Below are 19,341 nucleotides of genomic sequence, written 5' to 3'. Positions count from 1 at the left end.
TGTGTCCTTTTATTTTAAATGCATCTCTGGGTTATTTGTGGGGCGTAGGAATTCATTCATATATTTTCCCCCCAAAGTATAGTCCGGCCCCCTACAAGGTCTGAGGGACAGTGGACCGGCCCCCTGCTGAAAAAGTTTGCTGACCCCTCTAAGCAGCTGGAGCAGCATTACAGAGTTCTGTTTCTCCTCTCTTTCTAGGTTACGCCCAGCAGATGGTGTACAAGAAAGCAGACCACTCCTACGCTGCTTTTAAAGACCGCAAGGCTAGCACTTGGTAAGGGCAGTATTCGTATGGCTGTATACTTTCAGATCTCCAGTAGACTTTGCAACAGCTTTCCCCCCTTGCATACTATTGACCATCTAATATTTTCATTCTCTTGCTCCCACTAGCTAACTCTTCGTCTTTTCCTTCTCTTCACTCCTTTTGGCATGCTTTGTCCAAAATGCCAATTCCCTTTCCCCCAACTTTGCCATTTTTTGTCTCGCTGCTCCCTACCATTGGAACAATCAAATATTTCAGACCAAAATACCTAATACAGCATCCATATTTCCAGCTACTCAGTGTTCCAAAGCCCTGCCCCAATGCTAGAGGTAGGGGACATATTTGTCCAGTTTGAATTTTAATGTGAACCTACCAAATTTTCACTTCCCATTCCAGTATGCATTGAAACAAAAGCTCTTCATGCTTTTCCAAGTTTTGCTATTGTTCCCCAACCAAGGAATGAGTAAAAAAGAACCTTGCTGAAAAGTGCATGTAACGATGAATTGGGTTAGGGTACTACTTACAAAAGGGACACGGGTGGCACTGTGGGTTAAACCACAGAGCCTAGGACTTGCCGATCAGAAGGTCGGCGGTTCGAATCCCTGTGACGGAGTGAGCTCCTGTTGCTCGGTCCCTGCTCCTGCCAACCTAGCAGTTTGAAAGCACACCAGGGCAAGTAGATAAATAGGTACTGCTCCGTCGGGAAGGTAAACGGCGTTTCCATGCGCTGCTCTGGTTCGCCAGAAGCGGCTTAGTCATGCTGGCCACATGACCCGGAAGCTGCAAACCGGCTCCCTTGGCCAATAAAGCGAGATGAGCGCCGCAACCCCAGAGTCGGTCACGACTGGACCTAATGGTCAGGGGTCCCTTTACCTTTACTACTTACAAAGATGCATTCTATCCAGGGGAAATGGCTTGCAAAAAGCACATGCTAGGCAAAGTTCTCACCAAAATGTATACTATTTTAAACTTCTAGATGCAGTTAGTAGCTGTGATTCCTGCACTGCAGGAAAACTAGATCACTCTATATTATGTCAATATGTCATCTGGAAAGTGGTCTAGAAATGTTTTAAGAAATAACTATTTCTATTTTCCTAGAGCAGATTGGATCTCTGTGTTAGCAACAATCCTTTGAAAACTAAAATAGTAATGTAATTATTACAGTCTGGATTTTATGCGTTTCATTTCCTTTTGACCTCACTGTTTACAATACCCCCCCCCCCGCCCATACCATGTGAATTTAAACCTACACTGCAGGATAGGACACCCAGCATCTGACAAAGTAGACTCTAATTCACAAAAGCTTATGCCACAATACATTTGCTAGTCTTTACAGTGCTAAAAGGCTCTATGCTGTTCATGTTCAGATGGTTGAGCTGAGGCATCTTATTCTTTGCAGGCTAACAGCGTACGTTGTAAAGGTCTTTGCCATGGCTTCCAAAATAGTGAACACTATTAACAATGAAGTGGTCTGTGGAGGTGTGAAATGGCTAATTCTGGAGAGGCAGAAACCAGATGGAATTTTTCATGAAGATGCCCCTGTGGTCCATGGAGAGATGGTGGTACGCTTTCTTTCTGCCTCTTGTCCTTTCTGATAATACAGTGGTGCCCCGCAAGACAAACGCCTCGCAAGACGGAAAACCCGCTAGACGAAAGGGTTTTCTGTTTTGGAGGCGCTTCGCAAAACGAATTTCCCTGTGGGCTTGCTTCGCAAGACGAAATGTCTTGCGAGTTTTTCCGACTTTTTTTCCCTCCCCCCCTTTTTCTAAGCCACTAAGCCGCTTATCAGCTGATCCGCTAAGCCGCTAAAAGCCGCTAAGCCGCTAATAGCACTAATCTGCTAAGCCGTCAATGGGCTTGCTTCGCAAGACGAAAAAACCGCTAGACGAAGAGAATCGCGGAACGGATTCTTTTCGTCTTGCGAGGTACCACTGTAAATCCATGTATTTTCTGGTTCCTCATTCAGAAGAATCAGTTGATAGACTGTCTTGCAGGCAGGTGGTCCTTCAAGCCTTTTGTCCGATGACAGTTTCCTGCAGGCCAGGTACTTTATGGAGGGGTTCACAAAGAGGACATGGTGGTGAGACACACCCCTACCTACCGCTGCCACTGCGTTACTTTTCTGCAGTGGTATCGTTGTGGAAACCACAAAGGCAAATAGCTTCCCAGGGGATATGCATCTTTTAAAATACTTTGGGTTCTTAATTTTCTAAGGTGGTCAAATTTCTGGTATGTTCAGGCTTGCTTCCCCTGCCTCCACACCACCCACAACTGCCTGTACTTCTGAGCTATGTTTTTGGTGGGAGATCTGTTTGTGTGAACCAAACACATTCAATTGTTCTTGCCCCCCCCCCCTTTGCTTCCTTCTAGGGAGGTTATAAGGGTGCTGAACCAGATGCATCATTAACTGCTTTCGTCCTGATTGCATTGCTGGAGTCCAAAGACACCTGCAAGGATCAAGTCAATGTAAGTATCCTTGAAGTGGCAAGAGACATTATAAGATATGGTCACCTTGAAAAGCAATGACTTCCCTTCTTCTCTTTCCGTGGTTCATTTTGCATACCATACATCCCTGCATATTTCACATGAACTAAACCAATTTGGTAATCCATTGTTATATCCATCAAAACTGATTTACACTGTTGAATTTATCTTAATGCTACCAGCGTTTTTAAATCAACACAGTTTTCACCCATATACCGTACTTTTCGCACCATAGGACGCACTTTTTCCGTCTTAAAAACTAAGGGGGAAAGTCTGTCCGTCCTATGGAGCGAATGCAGGGGGGAGGCAGGCAGGAAAAGCCCCCAAGAGCCCCACACAAGCTTCACGCGGCTCTTGCGCGCTTTTCCCCAGGAGGGAGAAGGGACAGACACCGCCAGTCAGTCCCTTCTCCCTCCTCTAGAAAAGGCTTGCGCAACCTCTGCAGCCGGGGGGAAGCTGCGCAAGGCTAAAGAGGAAGCCGGGCAGCGAGCGCGATCCATCCCGTTCGCTGCCCTGGTTTCCTCTTTAGCCTTGCGGGCCCCTCCAGTCGGGCGGGGGAGGCTGCGCAAGGCTAAAGAGGAAGCCGGGCAGCGAGCGCCATCCATCCCGTTCGCTGCCCTGGTTTCCTCTTTAGCCTTGCGCGCCCCTCCAGCCGGGCGGGGGAGGCTGCGCAAGGCTAAAGAGGAAGCCGGGCAGCGAGCGCGATCCATCCCATTCGCTGCCCTGGCTTCCTCTTTAGCCTTGCGCGCCCCTCCAGCCGGGCGGGGGAGGCTGCGCAAGGCTAAAGAGGAAGCCGGGGCAGCGAGCGCGATCCATCCCATTCGCTGCCCTGGCTTCCTCTTTAGCCTTGCGCGCCTCTCCAGCCGGGCGGGGGAGGCTGCGCAAGGCTAAAGAGGAAGCCGGGCAGCGAGCGCCATCCATCCCGTTCGCTGCCCTGGTTTCCTCTTTAGCCTTGCGCGCCCCTCCAGCCGGGCGGGGGAGGCTGCGCAAGGCTAAAGAGGAAGCCGGGGCAGCGAGCGCGATCCATCCCATTCGCTGCCCTGGCTTCCTCTTTAGCCTTGCGCGCCTCTCCAGCCGGGCGGGGGAGGCTGCGCAAGGCTAAAGAGGAAGCCGGGCAGCGAGCGCCATCCATCCCGTTCGCTGCCCTGGTTTCCTCTTTAGCCTTGCGCGCCCCTCCAGCCGGGCGGGGGAGGCTGCGCAAGGCTAAAGAGGAAGCCGGGCAGCGAGCGCCATCCATCCCGTTCGCTGCCCTGGTTTCCTCTTTAGCCTTGCGTGCCCCTCCAGCCGGGCGGGGGAGGCTGCGCAAGGCTAAAGAGGAAGCCGGGGGAGCGAGCGCGATCCATCCCGTTCGCTGCCCTGGTTTCCTCTTTAGCCTTGCGTGCCCCTCCAGCCGGGCGGGGGAGGCTGCGCAAGGCTAAAGAGGAAGCCGGGGGAGCGAGCGCCATCCATCCCGTTCGCTGCCCTGGTTTCCTCTTTAGCCTTGCGTGCCCCTCCAGCCGGGCGGGGGAGGCTGCGCAAGGCTAAAGAGGAAGCCGGGGGAGCGAGCGCGATCCATCCCGTTCGCTGCCCTGGCTTCCTCTTTAGCCTTGCGCGCCTCTCCAGCCGGGCGGGGGAGGCTGCGTAAAGGCTAAAGAGGAAGCCAGGGAAGCGAGCGTGATCCATCCCGTTTGCTGCCCTGGTTTCCTCTTTAGCCTTGCTCGCCTCTCCGTGATCCACCAGAGGTAGATCTTAACCCTTGCCTCACCTAGGAGCTTCTCTGGGCAGAAATTCCCTCAGCTTAAATGGGGTGGGGGAAGTGTGGCAGGTAGGGGGGTACCTACCTAGACACTGAAGCCAGTGTCTCTCTGATGAAAATTGGGAGTGGGCATTGTGTGAAGTGGCTTGGATCTCCTGCCGCAGAACTATAGGACTGTATAGAGTTGGGAGGGCCACCCGAGGGTCATCTAGCCCAGCCCCCTCACAATGTAGGAATCACAGCTAAAGAACGCCAGGCAGATGGTCCCCCAACCGTTGCTTAAAAGCCTCCAGTGGTGGAGACCCCCAACACCTTCTGAGGTCATAGAATTGCAGGGTTGGAAGGGAACCCCAGGAGTCATCTAGTCCAGCCCCGATCCATCCCGTGGCGCAAGGCTAAAGATGCTGCGCAAGGCTAAAGAGGAGGCCAAGGCAGCGAGCGGGATGGATCGCGCTTGCTGCCTTGTCTTCTTCTTTAGCCGCGCTGGAGAGGTTTAGCTCCTGGCTGGAGAGGTTGCGCAGCTATGGATCCCGCTCGCTGTCTTGGCTTCTTTGCTCTTTGGGGCTGGGGGGGGTGGAACCCGGGCCTCCCCCGCAGCCCCGAGAAGCTCTGGGAGAAGCAGACAGGCTGCACGCAGCCTGTCCATTGCTCTTTGGGGCTGGGGGGGGATAATTTTTTTCCCTTGATTTCCCCCTCTTAAAACTAGGTGCGTCCTGCGGTCCGGTGCGTCCAATAGAGCGAAAAATATGGTATTTAATAAACATTTTCCAATCTTCTTTAAACATACATTCTTCTTGTTCTCTTAATCTATAAATTAAATCTGCAAACTGCGCGTATTCCATCAGTTTAAGTTGCCATTCTTCTTTAGTTGGGCCCTTGCTTGTTTTCCATTTTGGGGCTAACAAAACATGGGCCACAGTAGTAGCATACACAAATAGTCTTCTTTGACACATGGAAATTTCCCTCTAAATTATCCCCAACACAAAGGACTCTGGGTTTTTTGGAAAGGTACTTTTAAACATTTTTTTTCCAATTTATTATATATCATTTCCCAATACTCTTTTACAACATAATCACATTCTCGGTTCTTTCTCACGTTGTCCCCTTTTTGCTACTTCCTCCCTGTTAACCTAGTCATAAGCAGAAGCACAACCTTAAAAGCCTTTGGCACCCAAGGGAGCGACTCAGCTAGCACGCCTGTGCTGCATCATGCCTTCATTTCAGTAAGGCTTTGGGTGCCTTTTAATGAGTTGCATAATTGCTCTCCCCCCCCCCCCCAATGTAGCACTAGCTCACAGTTTAGGGGATGGGGAGCTGAAAGGAGAGCAGAAATTGTAGACCACTTGCAGTGATGTAGTGGTCAATAAGCAGCCAATATGGTGAGGTGGCACTGTGGGTTAAACCCCAGAGCCTAGGGCTTGCCGATCAGAAGGTCGGCGGTTCGAATCCCCACGATGGGGTGAACTCCCGTTGCTCGGTCCCTGCTCCTGCCAACCTAGCAGTTCAAAAGCATGTCAAAGTGCAAGTAGATACATAGGTACCACTCCGGCGGGAAGGTAAACTGCGTTTTTGTGCACTGTTCTGGTTCGCCAGAAGCGGCTTAGTCATGCTGGCCACATGACCTGGAAGCTGTACGCCGGCTCCCTCGGCCAATAAAACAAGATGAGCGCCACAACCCCAGAGTCGGCCACGACTGGACCTAATGATCAGGGGTCCCTTTACCTTTACTTTTATGGTGAGGTAGAACCGTCTTTCCAACTCCAGCATCACTGCAGTTTAGCTGGATGGGGTTAGTCAGGGCAGCATCGAGGTTGAGGTTGCTCAGGCATGCCACTTGAGCCAATCCTGTGCTTCCACCAGTGAGCTGGTGGCAGCCCAGATGCTGTCACCTCCCTACTTGAACTCTATCCAGGTAAGCTGCAGTGACAGTGACACAGGCTGCTGCTTGCCGATGGTGGTGGTGAAAATCACCAAAAAGGTTCAGTGTATATGTGTGTTTCTAACTGATGGGTGGCAGCATGGTTTTCTGTTTAGTTTTGGTGATGGAACTCCTCATTTCCCTTCAGAATTTAGCATCATTCCAGATAAGAATGGTTATCTCCATTGATGACCACTTTTGCAGCAGAAATGAATCCCTTCCCCCTCCTTTGCCTGGGGCCGACACTGTCTCTGGGAGGCAGTGGAAGCGCCACTCCTCTCTCCCCAATGGGCCGCCCCATATTTCACCAGCCACAAATGGGGTTGCGAGAGAGGAGAGGGCATTTTGGCCTCACCTTTCTTCAAGCCCAAAGCACCATACAATTATGATAGCTGCAGATATTTGTGTGTTTTACATCTGGTTAGATGTGACTTAATTGGCTTTTGCTTATGGAAGTTGTCTTGGGCATTTCTATAGGTTTTGAAATTGGAAAGTTGGGGTATTAATCTATAAGCGAGGAAGATTATGGCTGAGATAGCTGCATAAGCTGGTCCCTGAGGATCTGCTGCCTGCCGTAGGAGTGCCCGTTTGTTCCCATTATGCTTTGCTTGTATATTGTTTGTATATTTCTAAACCAAAGGAGACTGATCTCAGTAGTGCTTCCCCTGGAACTTCTCACTGCTCAGAAGCGCAGGAGCACATAACAATGTGTTTCCTCCCCCAAACACTCCTAACGTATCTACTTCTCTTGTCTTCTCTTTATCCAGATTCTAGAGAGCAGCATCAGCAAAGCTTCTGAGTATTTATTAAAGCAATATGGGACATTGCAAAGACCTTACACCGTGGCCCTCACAGCTTATGCTTTAGCCCTGGCAGGAAGGCTTAATGATGACAAGGTACTCATGGCAGCATCAAGAGGTACGTTGGCGGCAGCACACTCAATGCAAGTAAAAACATGGTCAGGTTTTGAAGATGAGCTGCACTGGTTTTCAAATTCTGTGACCCATTAATCCTCTTCCATAGCTGTTGTAAATTTGTTCATAAACATACCATAGCATCACAGCAGCTTGGCCAATGGCTGGTGGGTGGTGAGGACGCTTGCAGGCAAGTGACAGGCAGTTTTTAATTTATAATGTATTATATAGTACATTGATAATCTCTGAATGGAAACTGGTGGGAATTGGGTGGGTCCTTAGGACATTGAGCTCATCCGCCCATCAGGATCTGTTTAATGAGGATCTGTTTCATTGCTGGTATATAGATAAGAATCGCTGGGAGGAATATAATGCTCGCACCTACAACATCGAAGGCACATCCTATGCTCTGCTGGCCTTGCTGAAAATGGGAAAATTTGATGCTGTTGGTCCCATAGTCAAGTGGCTGACAGAGCAGAAATATTATGGAGGGACATATGGACAAACCCAGGTGATTGTTTGCTTTATTCTCCTTCTACTGCTGCCAACAGCAGTTGGACTGCTTAAACACTGAACTGTAGTCTGCATTTGCACCTAGTTCTTAGTGCTCAGCCTGGTCTTATGATAGAATGCTTTACCTGCAGAATAAAAGGGATGCAGGTGGAGCTGTGGTCTAAACCACTGAGCCTCTTGGGCTTGCTGATCAGAAGGTTGGCAGTTCGAATCCACACAACGGGGTGAGCTCCCATTGCTCTGTCCCAGCTCCCGCCAACCTAGCAGTGTGAGTAGATAAATAGGTACCACTGTGGTGGGAAGGTAAACGGTGTTTCTGTGTACTCTGGCACTTGTCAAGGTGTCCTGTTGCTCCAGAAGCTGTTTAGTCATGCTGGCCACACGACCCGGAAAGCTGTCTGTGGACAAACGCCTGAAAGCAAGATGAGCGCTATACCCCAAAGACTTAACCGTCCAGGGGTCCTTTCCCTTTTTACCTTTACCTGCAGAATACAAAACAATTCCCTGCCTATTTGCTCTGATTTAGCACTAAAGAGCATTTTTTCCCTGGGAAAGGACTGGGGCAAGGGAAAGATTGCTCAGACCCATGCTTTCTAGGAACAAGGACATAAGAAAGTGTGGAGGAGCCCTAAATTAGACATGCCTATTAATTTTGGTTCTCCAGCCAAACAATATGGCCTGGATTCATCTAAGATGCTGCATGTGTGTAACAAGGTTTATTTGTGCAGTGGGGCTTTTCTAGAGGATTCGGGGAACTCACAGAGCAGGTTTAGGGGGAACAGGTGAGGGGGAGTCCCATTATACCAGTACAAATGGTTCTGTGTAGTCACTTAGAGCTTCATTGAATTCTACCCTGTGTACAGAAATTCATATATTAGGGGAAAGTGAACAGGAATGCATATATTAGTAAAAATAATACACAAAAGCACACTATATTAGGAGAACCTATTTGTAAAAATGTTTCAGAACACACACAAAATTAGGAGAAATTTTCACCAACTTATAAGTTGTTGTGGAAATGTGAAGAAGTGAATTTAAGTTTGGTGAATTGAGAAACTTGAGAGAGACCAAAATTGACAGATTTGTCCCTGAGTGTGCTCCAGTTTCCTGGTAACCTCCATTAGCAAACTGTCATTTCCTCTATGTCTAGGTGGGCACCACAAGCTGAACTCACTGAACTCCCATCTTCTTCCTCCCATTTCAGGCAACCATCATGGTATTCCAAGCTCTTGCCCAGTATGAGATCGACGTCCCTACCCATAAGGACCTGAACTTGGATGTTTCTATTAAACTGCCAGAACGTCAAAATCCATTTACTGTCAGGATTGAGTATGCGAATGCCCTCGTTACCCGGTCAACAGAGGTACAACATTGTATTTACTTCCATTGTCTCCTAAGACACATACACATTAAATGTTTATTTATTTGTATCTCACCTCTAGTTCAAGCCATACTACAACAGGGGGGAGAACAAGAGTAACAATAATCAGTATAATGACATCAGTCAGTAGAGAACACAATCCAAAGGCATACTAACCCTCTTTGTTTCTTTAGACCAAGCTCAATCAAGATTTCACTGTGAAAGCAACCGGCACAGGAAAAGCAACTATGACTGTTGTGACGGTATATAATGCAAAGATACGGGAGGAGGCAGAGCAGTGCAAGAATTTTTCTCTGCGAGTTTCTGTTGAAGACGTCCCACTGTGTAAGTTTGAGTGGTGGGCTTAGATTTTCTAGAACTACATGTGCTTCCCCAGAAGACTGATGGGCTAGGGGGTTGTTTTCTGAAATCAGTAGACTAATAGAATTGTAGAGTTGGAAGGTACAACAAGGGTCATTCAGTTTAACTGAATGCAGGAATCACAGCTAAAGAATCTGTGACAGATACCAACCTCTCTTTAGAAACCTCAAATGAAGGAGAATCCATCACCTTCTAAGGAAGTCTATTACGCTGTCAAACAGCTATCACCATCAGAAAGTTTTTCGTAATTTTTAGAATTCCCTTTATTGTAATTTGAAACCCTCTGGAGGAGGAGAAAACAAGCTTGCTTTGTCTTCCATGTGGCCACACTTCAGATACTTGAAGATGGCTATCAGATCATCCCTCAGTCTTCTTTTCTTCAGGCTAAACATACCCAGCTCCTTCAACCATTCCTCATAAGGCGTGGTGTCCAGACCCCTGATCATCTTGTTCTCCCTCCTCTGCACACATTCTAGCTTGTCAATATCCTTCTTAAACTACGGGACCCTGAACTGGGCACGGTACTCCAGGTGTACCTGTACAAAGAATGGTCTTGCTTGTTTATCTACTGCTTAAAGAAATTCATATAAAATTAACCAGATGAATATGGGTAGAATGGTGCAAAAAACCCCAAAACATTTGAAAACTAGGTCAGGATACAGAGAGAAGAAAAAGGCCAAAGGGCTTGGAAAAGGAAGGTGAGACAATGCCAGAAGGAGGGATAGTGCAAGATTTACCCAAGAACAATCCTATAAATAGTTGCATCTTTTTAAAATATTAGCTAGAACAAAACAAACAAACAAACAAAAAAGAATTCAGACAGTGATGAATCGTAGTGTGCCCTGTATAATCTGCCAGTCTGAACTGAGACACTGCTTGGCTTGTTCAATACCACTCACTGTAATGATCCCAGAAAATGAACTTTGAACAAGTCCTCCAAACAACATCACAAAACACCTCCAGGGAAGAGAGCACTGCAGACTTCAGATGTTAAAATGTCCAAATTGAACAGCAATTGCAAGGGCCAAGTTAGATGTGACAGCAGCAAATGTTTGTCTAATTGTGTGTCTGGGATGGGTGGGTCTGGTGTTAAAATAAGTAGGGACATGTGGGTAAAGGAAGCTGCATGGACCCCCTCCTTCCCCTACCCTCATTGCACTCATTTGCCCCACCTCCTTTTCCCTGACCCCAGTCCAGTTGTGATACAGGAAGCAAGCTTTAGACCAGAGAGGTTGTTGGACTCCAAGTCTCATCAGCCGCAGGCAGCATGGCAAGTGGTCAGGGATGAAGGGTTGTGGTCCAACAACATCTGAATAATATTTATTAAAATTTTCCAATTAATTACAAATTAATAAAACATCCAATTTCAAATCTTTTTCCAATTACATCCTTTCAGGACTTCCCCTTCCCTCCCCCCCTTGTATTCCAAATCTCTCAAATGATCTCAACAAGTTCTTCTCCTCAATTCAAACTTGTTATCCTTAACCCAAATTTTTTTTTTTAAAAAGAAACATTATTTTCCATTCCCCTAAAATCGGCTTATTCCCACCACGAGTTCCCCACTTTAGAATACCATGTAGATGTATATAGCCTAAATAAAACATAGTTTACGCCCTTTGGATTCCACATTTCCCACCCCCCCTTCTCCCGGTTGCGTTCCCAATGTTCCTCAATGTCCGATATTTCCACGTCTCTCTAAGTCATAGTCCTTTGCCAGTCCTCTTTAGTTTCGAATGTCCAATCATGGAAGGATTCTGTCTCAAAGAGAGGCCCATTTTTTCCATCCAGATTTTTATATCCAGGAGTGAAAAACTCCAAATTATAATCCTTAAGCTTGTCAAATCTGGATGTCCCAAATGTCCCCACTTTTGACTTGGTCCAATTCTTGTTGTTTTGTTGTTCTTATTGATCACACTCCTCCTTCTATTTCTTTCTGTCCCTGTTTTCCTGCACAAATGTCCTAATTCCAAAAGTTAGTTCCTTTACAGAGGCTTGTTATTCAGAAACAAAACATTACGTCAAGTTCCTTTCATTCCACAACAGATGATTCCATTGTCTTCTTCGGTGTAGTGGCCTCTGTAGTCATAATAATGTTCCATTTCTGCAGTTTCCCAGGAGATAAACCGTTCAGTTCCAATTTCCAGCTAAAACCACTTGTAATATCCCTCGGCTCCTCTAGGTGGATTGCAAAAACTGAGTTCTCTTCCAGATCACGTCCATTAGCCCTAGTAACTTTATAATCCTTATTTAAAACAATTTGTATCCAATTTATAACAAATATAACCAGCAAAGTCTTTGTAACATAGTCTCTATCTTATTTTCCGCTTTGACAGCTCTTTGACAGCTGTCAAAACTTGCCTTTCTCCTCTCCAAACTCCGTCATCGATCGCTCCCGGGGTTCCAGGGGGGGTTGTTTTTAAGTCCAAATTCTACTTTCCTCCTCCAGCTCAATCTCATATTCTTCACTCGTGAGGTTAAAAACTTGCCAAAATGATGTTACTCCGATCTTAGTTATCAGATCCTTTGCTTTGACCCTTCTACAATGGAGGGGGTGGCTGACTTCCTTTTTTGCGCCTCCCCCGCTCGCTCCGAAATTTTTAAAATTTTTGTCCCTCTTTTTAATCCAAGTTCCAATTACTTACGGGTTGTTCTTTTAGGTCCGAATTTTCAAAGGAAAAAGCCAGCGCTCTCCGCCGAATGGCATGCGGCTTCGCACGGCAGGGATAGCAGAGGACTCAAAACACCACGCTTCTCCCCGGCACCCGATCCGTAGCCTTTAAAAAGGCTCCTTCACGAGTCGGGAGGGCGCTAACGGTGTCAGCCGAGTCTCCATGTCCACGGCCCCCGTGGCCGTGGTTTTTAAGGGTCCCCGCATCGCCGGTGCGGTAGGACCCAGCCCCTGCCGTGCAGGCTCCCTCCGGAGCTCGGAGGGAGTCCGCCATTCGGCGATGGCGCCGACCCGGAAGTCCGTGGTCCAACAACATCTGGAGAGCCACACATCCCCAGTCATGGCCACAACATTCTTTGGGAAGGGGCCTATTAGTTGGATAGGCCAGCAATGGCAAGTATGGTTCTTAGTTGGACAATCAAGCCTATGTTACTCTTTTTTGAGTCACACAGCAAGGAATTTCCACAAAGTGACTAATTCTTTGTGCTTTCCCCCCAATTACAAGTTAAAGGGCAGGAAAAGGGAGCCAAAGGAGCAGTCAAAATCAACATCTGCACCAGGTGAGCATTTGGGGCTTTCAAGATAGACCTGGGTCACCATCACTGAACATTCCAACGACTGGGAGAAGCAGAAATGGTTGCTTAACAACCAAAGGCTTCTCTGGTTTCAGGAGTTTGAGATATTTGGATTTGGATTTGTAGGGCGGTTGACTGCACCATACTCTCTGGGCTTATCTTCAGTTACCTTTCCTTCATGCTTCCCAGGCATGGCTTGAACTTTATAGCTTCATATTCAAGTGCTCTCCCCACCCCCCTGGAGATTGCTCCGTGAAAACCCACTTTTACCACTGAATTGGAGCAAAACCACAAAGCTCTGGGGAACACTTGGACACGGAGCTTTGAAGCATTGGCCTGTGCCTGGAAAGTGTGGGGCAAAAGGAAAGTATGGATAAACCCTCAGCCTGCAAAAGGAACACAAGATAAAGGAATGGTTCCAATTTTGAACACCAGAGAGTCTATTGAAATACCTAAACAATCGAGATTTTAAGCCACGATAGGTTGCTCAATTGTGGTTTTGCAGTTTGTATTGCACACCTACATAACCACTGTGCATCAAGCAAGCTGTCCAGGGCATATCTTAAGTATATCTGGCACCGTGGTGCAAAGATCCCTCCTGTGCCTCCCCCCGGCAACTCGAAAACAAGGGAGGGGGCGGTAGAAAGTGTCCTCTGCCTCCCCCACTGCCCTGATCCCCAGGGTGGTGGCGGCAATCAAGCAGGAAAATGTGCTGGCGGACATGCTCTCCGGCGCCGGGGCACTGGTTAAGGCAGCCTGGGAAGGCTGCATGCCGCCTTTCACCAGGAAGCAGGAGGAGGACAATGACCAGGAGCAGGGCCGTCTTCAGCAGGTGCAGAGGCTAAGCTTCTGCGGGGATTGATCTGCTCCTGCGGAGGCTTGGGAAGGAAGCTGCATGCCTGCCAGGCATATAGTTGGCGGGGCACAGCTGGCGGGTGTGCAGGGGAAGGGGAGGCCGCCAGCAGAGCCGCACAGCTTCCCCACTCGCTAGGGTGCCCCTGAGAGGCCGGCGCCCTGGTGCAACAAACCACTAACACCAATGGGAAAGACGGCTCTGAAGCTGTCCAAATTTTTTAAAAGGAAAAAATGAGCACAAACACGAAGTGTTCAATGACTTTTGCCCCAAATAACAGAAAGAACACCTCCTCCCACGCCAGCCTGCCTGTTTGTTAAGATCTGCTTGGTGGAGTGAGGTTCACATACAGTAGCCCACAGAATGGCCTTGCGAGGCACACCTTGCCTTTGCATTATTTTCATTTAGATGGGAGGGAGAGGCACACTTTTTTGTCCCGATGAAATGGACAGCGATGCTATATTTTCATTTTCTGCTGCCTGTTCTGCAATTGCAATCGACTTTAGCATGCTGGTTGACGTATTGTTTTAAATTGTTGCTGTTAATTCTGATGTTAATGCTATTGTTAATGGCAATGAAATCCATTCCGGCATCATTTTCCCTGTCCCTCATTCTAGGTATCTTGGAAAGGCAGATGCTGCAATGTCAATCATTGATGTCTCCATGCTTACTGGCTTTGCACCTGACACTGGAGATCTTAAGAGGGTAGGTGAGCTTTCCTTGGCGCTGGAGATGACTGCTTCAGTTGTTCTTTGAGAATATTGCACTAGAAAATTCACTGTGGTCAGCAAAAAAACCTTGAAATTAGATCCACAGGAAGAATGGATTAGGGTTTGTCATAAATGTGCCACCAGTTCTCCTGCTATGAGGCAGCAGCTTACTAGACTGGGTGCAACAGAGGATCATAGAATCATAGAGTTGGAGGGGACCCAAGGGCCATCTAGTCCAACCCCCTGCAATGCAGGAATCTCAGCTAGAGCATCCATGACAGGTGGCCATCCAACATCTGTTTAAAAACCTCCAAGGAAGGAGAGTCCACCACCTCTCCTGGGAGTCTGTTCCATGCAGAAATTTCAACATTCCTCCTGCCTTGGGAGAAATGACTGAGGGTTCTGTGGAATTTCCCTAAGAAATTTCTCTAAGCTTATGAAAATCCATCCTACCTCTCTTGAAATCCCTCAGATACATACCGTATTTTTCTGTGTACTGGATGAGGTTTTTTGACACAAAAATGTCAAAGAACTGGGGTCGTCCAATACACAGATAGTGGTGTTGGGGGGGGGGAGATGCTGCTGCGTGTGGGGAGCGATCTGGGGGCACTGGTTGGCGGTGTGCAACTTCCCCCAATGCCGCTGTGCGCGAGAAGCACTCCCTGGATCGTTTCCCGCTCGCAGCAGCATAGGGGAAGGTGCCCACCAGCCAACCAGCTGGCTGGAGCGCAACTTCCCTCAATGCTCAATGCTCAATGGGAAATGCTCAATGGGAAATGATCTAGGGAGTGTTTCCCTCCTGCAGCTGTGGGGGGGGGGGAGAGGCTCAACAACTTTGGTCCATCTCCCCTCATTTTCTTAAAACTGAGTCCCCCAAAATAGGGGGGAGTCTTATATATGGGGGGCGTCTAATAGACAGAAAATTACGGTATATTGAGCCTCCAAATTTCCTCTAGATGAAATGCTCTACCCCTGAGGGGTTGCATGCTTGGGTTAACTCCAACCCTTGGTGCCAATGATGTCAATTGTTCTCATTCTGTGTTCAGCTCTCTGAGGGAGTCGACAGATACATCTCCAAGTTTGACATCAACGACGCCATGTCTGAAAAAGGGAACCTCATCATCTATCTGGACAAGGTAAATACTTGCTGGAGAGGTTCTGGGAATAACTGGCATAACTAAATGTAACTGTAGCTAGACTAGCACTGGTGTGCATCTGTGAATTAGAGGGTGGGTTATGTGTATACATTTTACAGGATTTCTTTTATTTTCTTGAGCTGGCACAAGAAGCATTTTGTCTTCATGGGCATACACTCTAGTCCCCCATGTAATTTGAGAAGGTGTTATCTTTCTGTATTTTGAATCATGAGGTAAATTATTTGTTTTGAAATGCTTCCTGCTTCAGGCAAGCCTTAAACACAGGTCTTCCCAGCCATTGTGTATCTTTTAAGAATAGCTTAGGACTTAGACACGGGTGGCGCTGTGGTCTAAACCACAGAGCCTAGGGCTTGCCGATTGGAAGGTTGGCGTTTTGAATCCCCGCAGTGGGGTGAGCTCCCATTTCTCAGTCCCAGGTCCTGCCAACCTAGCAGTTCAAAAGCATGTCAAAGTGCAAGTAGATAAATAGGTACCGCTCCGGCAGGAAGGTAAACGGTGTTTCCTTGTGGTGCTCTGGTTCGCCAGAAGCAGCTTAGTCATGCTGGCCACATGACCCGGAAGCTGTATGCCAGCTCCCTCGGCCAGTAAAGTGAGATGAGTGCCGTAACCCCAGAGTCGTCCACGACTGGACCTAACGGTCAGGGGTCCCTTTACCATTACCTAGGACTTAGAATTTCACTATGTGGCTTTTCCTGTCTTAGACCTGTGTAGTGTAGGAGGAAGCTACAGTTGGTAGTTTTTTTCTTTTCTACACACAACTCTTAAAATTATAGGAGCACTCTCAGGTTCAGTTTAGGTGCACAGTCTTAGGGTTTAGGAATCATGAATGTATGGAGCTTGTATGGATTTTCTTCTCTGGTGGAAGACTGGCACCCAAAGACTTGTTCTTTCTTTTCTCTTCCCATCCTAGGTTTCTCATGAAGATGATGAATGTTTTCAATTTAAAGCTTACAAGTATTTTGAAGCTGGTCTTATTCAGCCTGGATCTGTCAAGGTGTACAGCTATTATAATCTAGGTAATGGCAAACTCAGCATAAGTTGAAAGCTGCCCTCAGTTGTGTATCTTAGGGCCTGATCCCTACAACTTTGTGTAAAACTGGGACTTTAGGCTCTGGTGAACTTGAGGACATAAAATACAAGCTGGATTCTCTTAACATTACATACACCTCTCCTCTTGGACCCAGCTAAATAGGCGTATTGACCAAAGTGCATGCACATAACTTTTCTGAAAGTCTTTTTGGCCCCATTTTGTGAATCCAGAACTGAGCAATATATCACATAAAATCATCAAATGGTAATGACTAGAGAGCAGAGACCCACAAGCAACACTTAGCTCAGCAACTAAGCCCTAGACACATCCCTGCTCTAAGCAGCCAGATACAGTGGTACCTAAGGTTACAAACACTTCGGGTTACAGAGTCTTCTAACCTGGAAGTAGTCTCTCGGGATAAGAATTTTACCTTAGGATGGTAAATCGTATGGTGGCGGCATGGCACAGAGGCCCCATTAGCTAAAGTGGTACCTCAGGTTAAGAACGGTTTCAGGTTAAGAACGGACCTCCAGAACGAATTAAGTACGTAACCAGAGGTACCAATGTATACCATATTTTTCCATGTATAAAACAAGGTTTTCCCCCTTCCTAAATTGTGTCAAAAATTAGGGGGTGTCTTATACGCAGATAATGCTGAGGCCATTTTCTTAAATCTGGGTCCCCCCAAATAGAGGGGGGTCTTATACATGGAGGCATCTTATAGACTGAAAAATACGGTAATTTCCTTCCAAGGGCAGTGAACAAAACCAGGGTGGCTTGGCTCCTGGTTTCCTCCTCTAGCACTAACCCACCCAGGGTGTGTGGGCACATAGGAAAGACAGAATACTATAGAAACGTGAGTAATTGTCCTAATCAGCTTTGCTGCAGCACGCAAGAGTGGGTTTTTTGGTGGCTTCTTGGGCAGGACGGGGCAGTCCCAAGGTATTTTGCCATGCCAAAGAGCTGACCTGCTTGACGGGATACCTGTTCTCTCTTTAAGGTCTCTTGCAGTGTTATAGGGCCAGGGAGGGTGAGCTGGCCACTGACAGGTTTGACCTGGGCTGCCAAGCCCTTTTAACTGAGCACTGGTGGCTCCACCAAACTCAGATCAACATCTGCTGAAAATATTTGCCCACAGTCTCCCCTGTATTGCAATTGTCAGAAAGAACAATAAACCACATTTTCCATGTGAATTATATCCGCGGTTCCCTAGCCATGCTTAAGCACAGGAACTCGGGGGCCCTTCGTGGCAGCACTGTCTGTACTGAGGAGCCTGGCCAGATCAATTTGTGCAGCAAAATACACTTCCAGCCTCAGACCGTTGCTTGAAGAATAGAGTACAGAACTTGAAGGGAATGCTGGGGTACTGCTCTCTCCTTTACAAGTGACCGTTTAAAGAAACCCTCTTGATGGGTTTCCCTGCATTAAGTCAGGGTGAAAACAGGTCACCCACTCCTGCTTTGTGCATTTCCTAAGGCTTATCTTTTGGAATCAACACCCCACCAGGGAATCAAATCGGTGAGCCACACAGGCATGTCAGTGTGGAAGTAAGGACCTCTCTTTTCATTCCTCCTTTTAGATGAGCAATGCACCAAGTTCTACCATCCCTCCAAAGGGAGTGGCCTCCTCGATAAGATATGCCATGGCGATGTTTGCCGGTGTGCAGAAGGTAAGGCACAGAGCGAAGCAGAGATGCTGCTTCCAGTCACCCAAACACAGCTCTGGGGATGCGGGGAAGGTTGGTCAGCGTGGAAACAAAGGTCCTGTAGACATTTGTGGTTTCTGAACTACAGGAATTAATCTAGGGTGTATCTATTATCTAAGGTGCCATAGCGAGGGGTGGGGTTGCTATTAAAAGAATCAGGTCTTTACAAGGTTTGGCAAAATCACGAATGATGGGTTTGGACTTGGTTTGAGCTCTAGCACTTTATATTATCTGATGCTATATTGCTATATTATCTATAGCAAAATTTTCAGCTCGAGGGAGCGGCAGGTTCCATTCTTTTACATTTATCAAATATATATTTCAGTGTATAGTATATTTATAATACTAACAGGTGATGCACAATAAAAATAATCTAAAATACAGTCAGATGCCACAATAATATTGAATATATTCTTTTTTACTTGAAGTTATAATTAACTTCAAGTCTCTACATACCATCTCCTGAAATATGACAACCCTCCCAACAATTTCATCTCAGTGGCAAGAAGGTGTCAAATAGTTCCATTTTAAACTTTCGTTTGATAAATGTAAAAGAGGGATTTTTCAAAGCTGAAAATTCTTTTCAACAGGCAAAGACGTCACTAGCCTCACAGTTATATATATACATAAAATTGTAGGGCTGTCATCAGGGTGCAGTTTGAGTGGATGAAAACAGGCATCTGCTCCAACTCCAGTATGATGGCAGTCAGGCGAGTGGGAAGCATGGGTGGCTGGTGACTCAGGCGAGAAACACCTGCCGCGGCCTGTAAAATGCGACTGCGGCAAGGTTTGACGGAGGAGGGCTGGTGTTTAAGAAAACCGCTCTCAGAAGCACATGCCCACCTTTAAAAGGTAGGATGAGCTGTGAAGGACGAGGGATACACTTGGACAAGGCTGAGGAAGGAGGGGGCAGTTTTGGGCAAGCTACGAGAGGAGAGGGTGGGACGAGCCATGAAGGGATATTTGGGTGAGCAGAGGCGGTTTTAGAGTGATGTGACCATTGTGGTTGCACCGTCCGTCACACTGCAGGGGGCGCCAAAACAATGCTATAGTATGGGGTACAGCAAGCAGGGGGT

The 19,341-nt window shown here is 47.4% G+C and overlaps 1 protein-coding gene and 1 long non-coding RNA gene across 2 annotated transcripts in view; one reads left to right on the top strand and one right to left on the bottom strand.

The window, feature by feature from the left end:
- The window catches only part of LOC309332529, a 74,634-nt gene that overhangs the window by 47,551 nt on the left and 7,742 nt on the right, over positions 1-19,341 (bottom strand). The window lies entirely within an intron of this gene.
- C3 (complement C3) overlaps positions 1-19,341 on the top strand; it is a 63,380-nt gene that overhangs the window by 36,504 nt on the left and 7,535 nt on the right. Inside the window, exons 25-36 of the mRNA XM_081845744.1 lie at positions 199-274; positions 1,662-1,824; positions 2,633-2,728; positions 7,167-7,317; positions 7,661-7,824; positions 9,031-9,189; positions 9,381-9,531; positions 12,741-12,795; positions 14,281-14,368; positions 15,420-15,509; positions 16,441-16,546; positions 18,140-18,229. Of these exons, the coding sequence (XP_081701870.1) occupies positions 199-274; positions 1,662-1,824; positions 2,633-2,728; positions 7,167-7,317; positions 7,661-7,824; positions 9,031-9,189; positions 9,381-9,531; positions 12,741-12,795; positions 14,281-14,368; positions 15,420-15,509; positions 16,441-16,546; positions 18,140-18,229 (1,389 nt within the window). The remainder of the gene's footprint in view (positions 1-198; positions 275-1,661; positions 1,825-2,632; positions 2,729-7,166; positions 7,318-7,660; positions 7,825-9,030; positions 9,190-9,380; positions 9,532-12,740; positions 12,796-14,280; positions 14,369-15,419; positions 15,510-16,440; positions 16,547-18,139; positions 18,230-19,341) is intronic.

This window comes from Podarcis erhardii (genome assembly GCF_964252035.2).
Source record: "Podarcis erhardii genome assembly, chromosome: 17".
NCBI classification, from domain to species: domain Eukaryota; kingdom Metazoa; phylum Chordata; class Lepidosauria; order Squamata; family Lacertidae; genus Podarcis; species Podarcis erhardii.
This window is presented reverse-complemented; position numbering and strand designations above follow the sequence as displayed.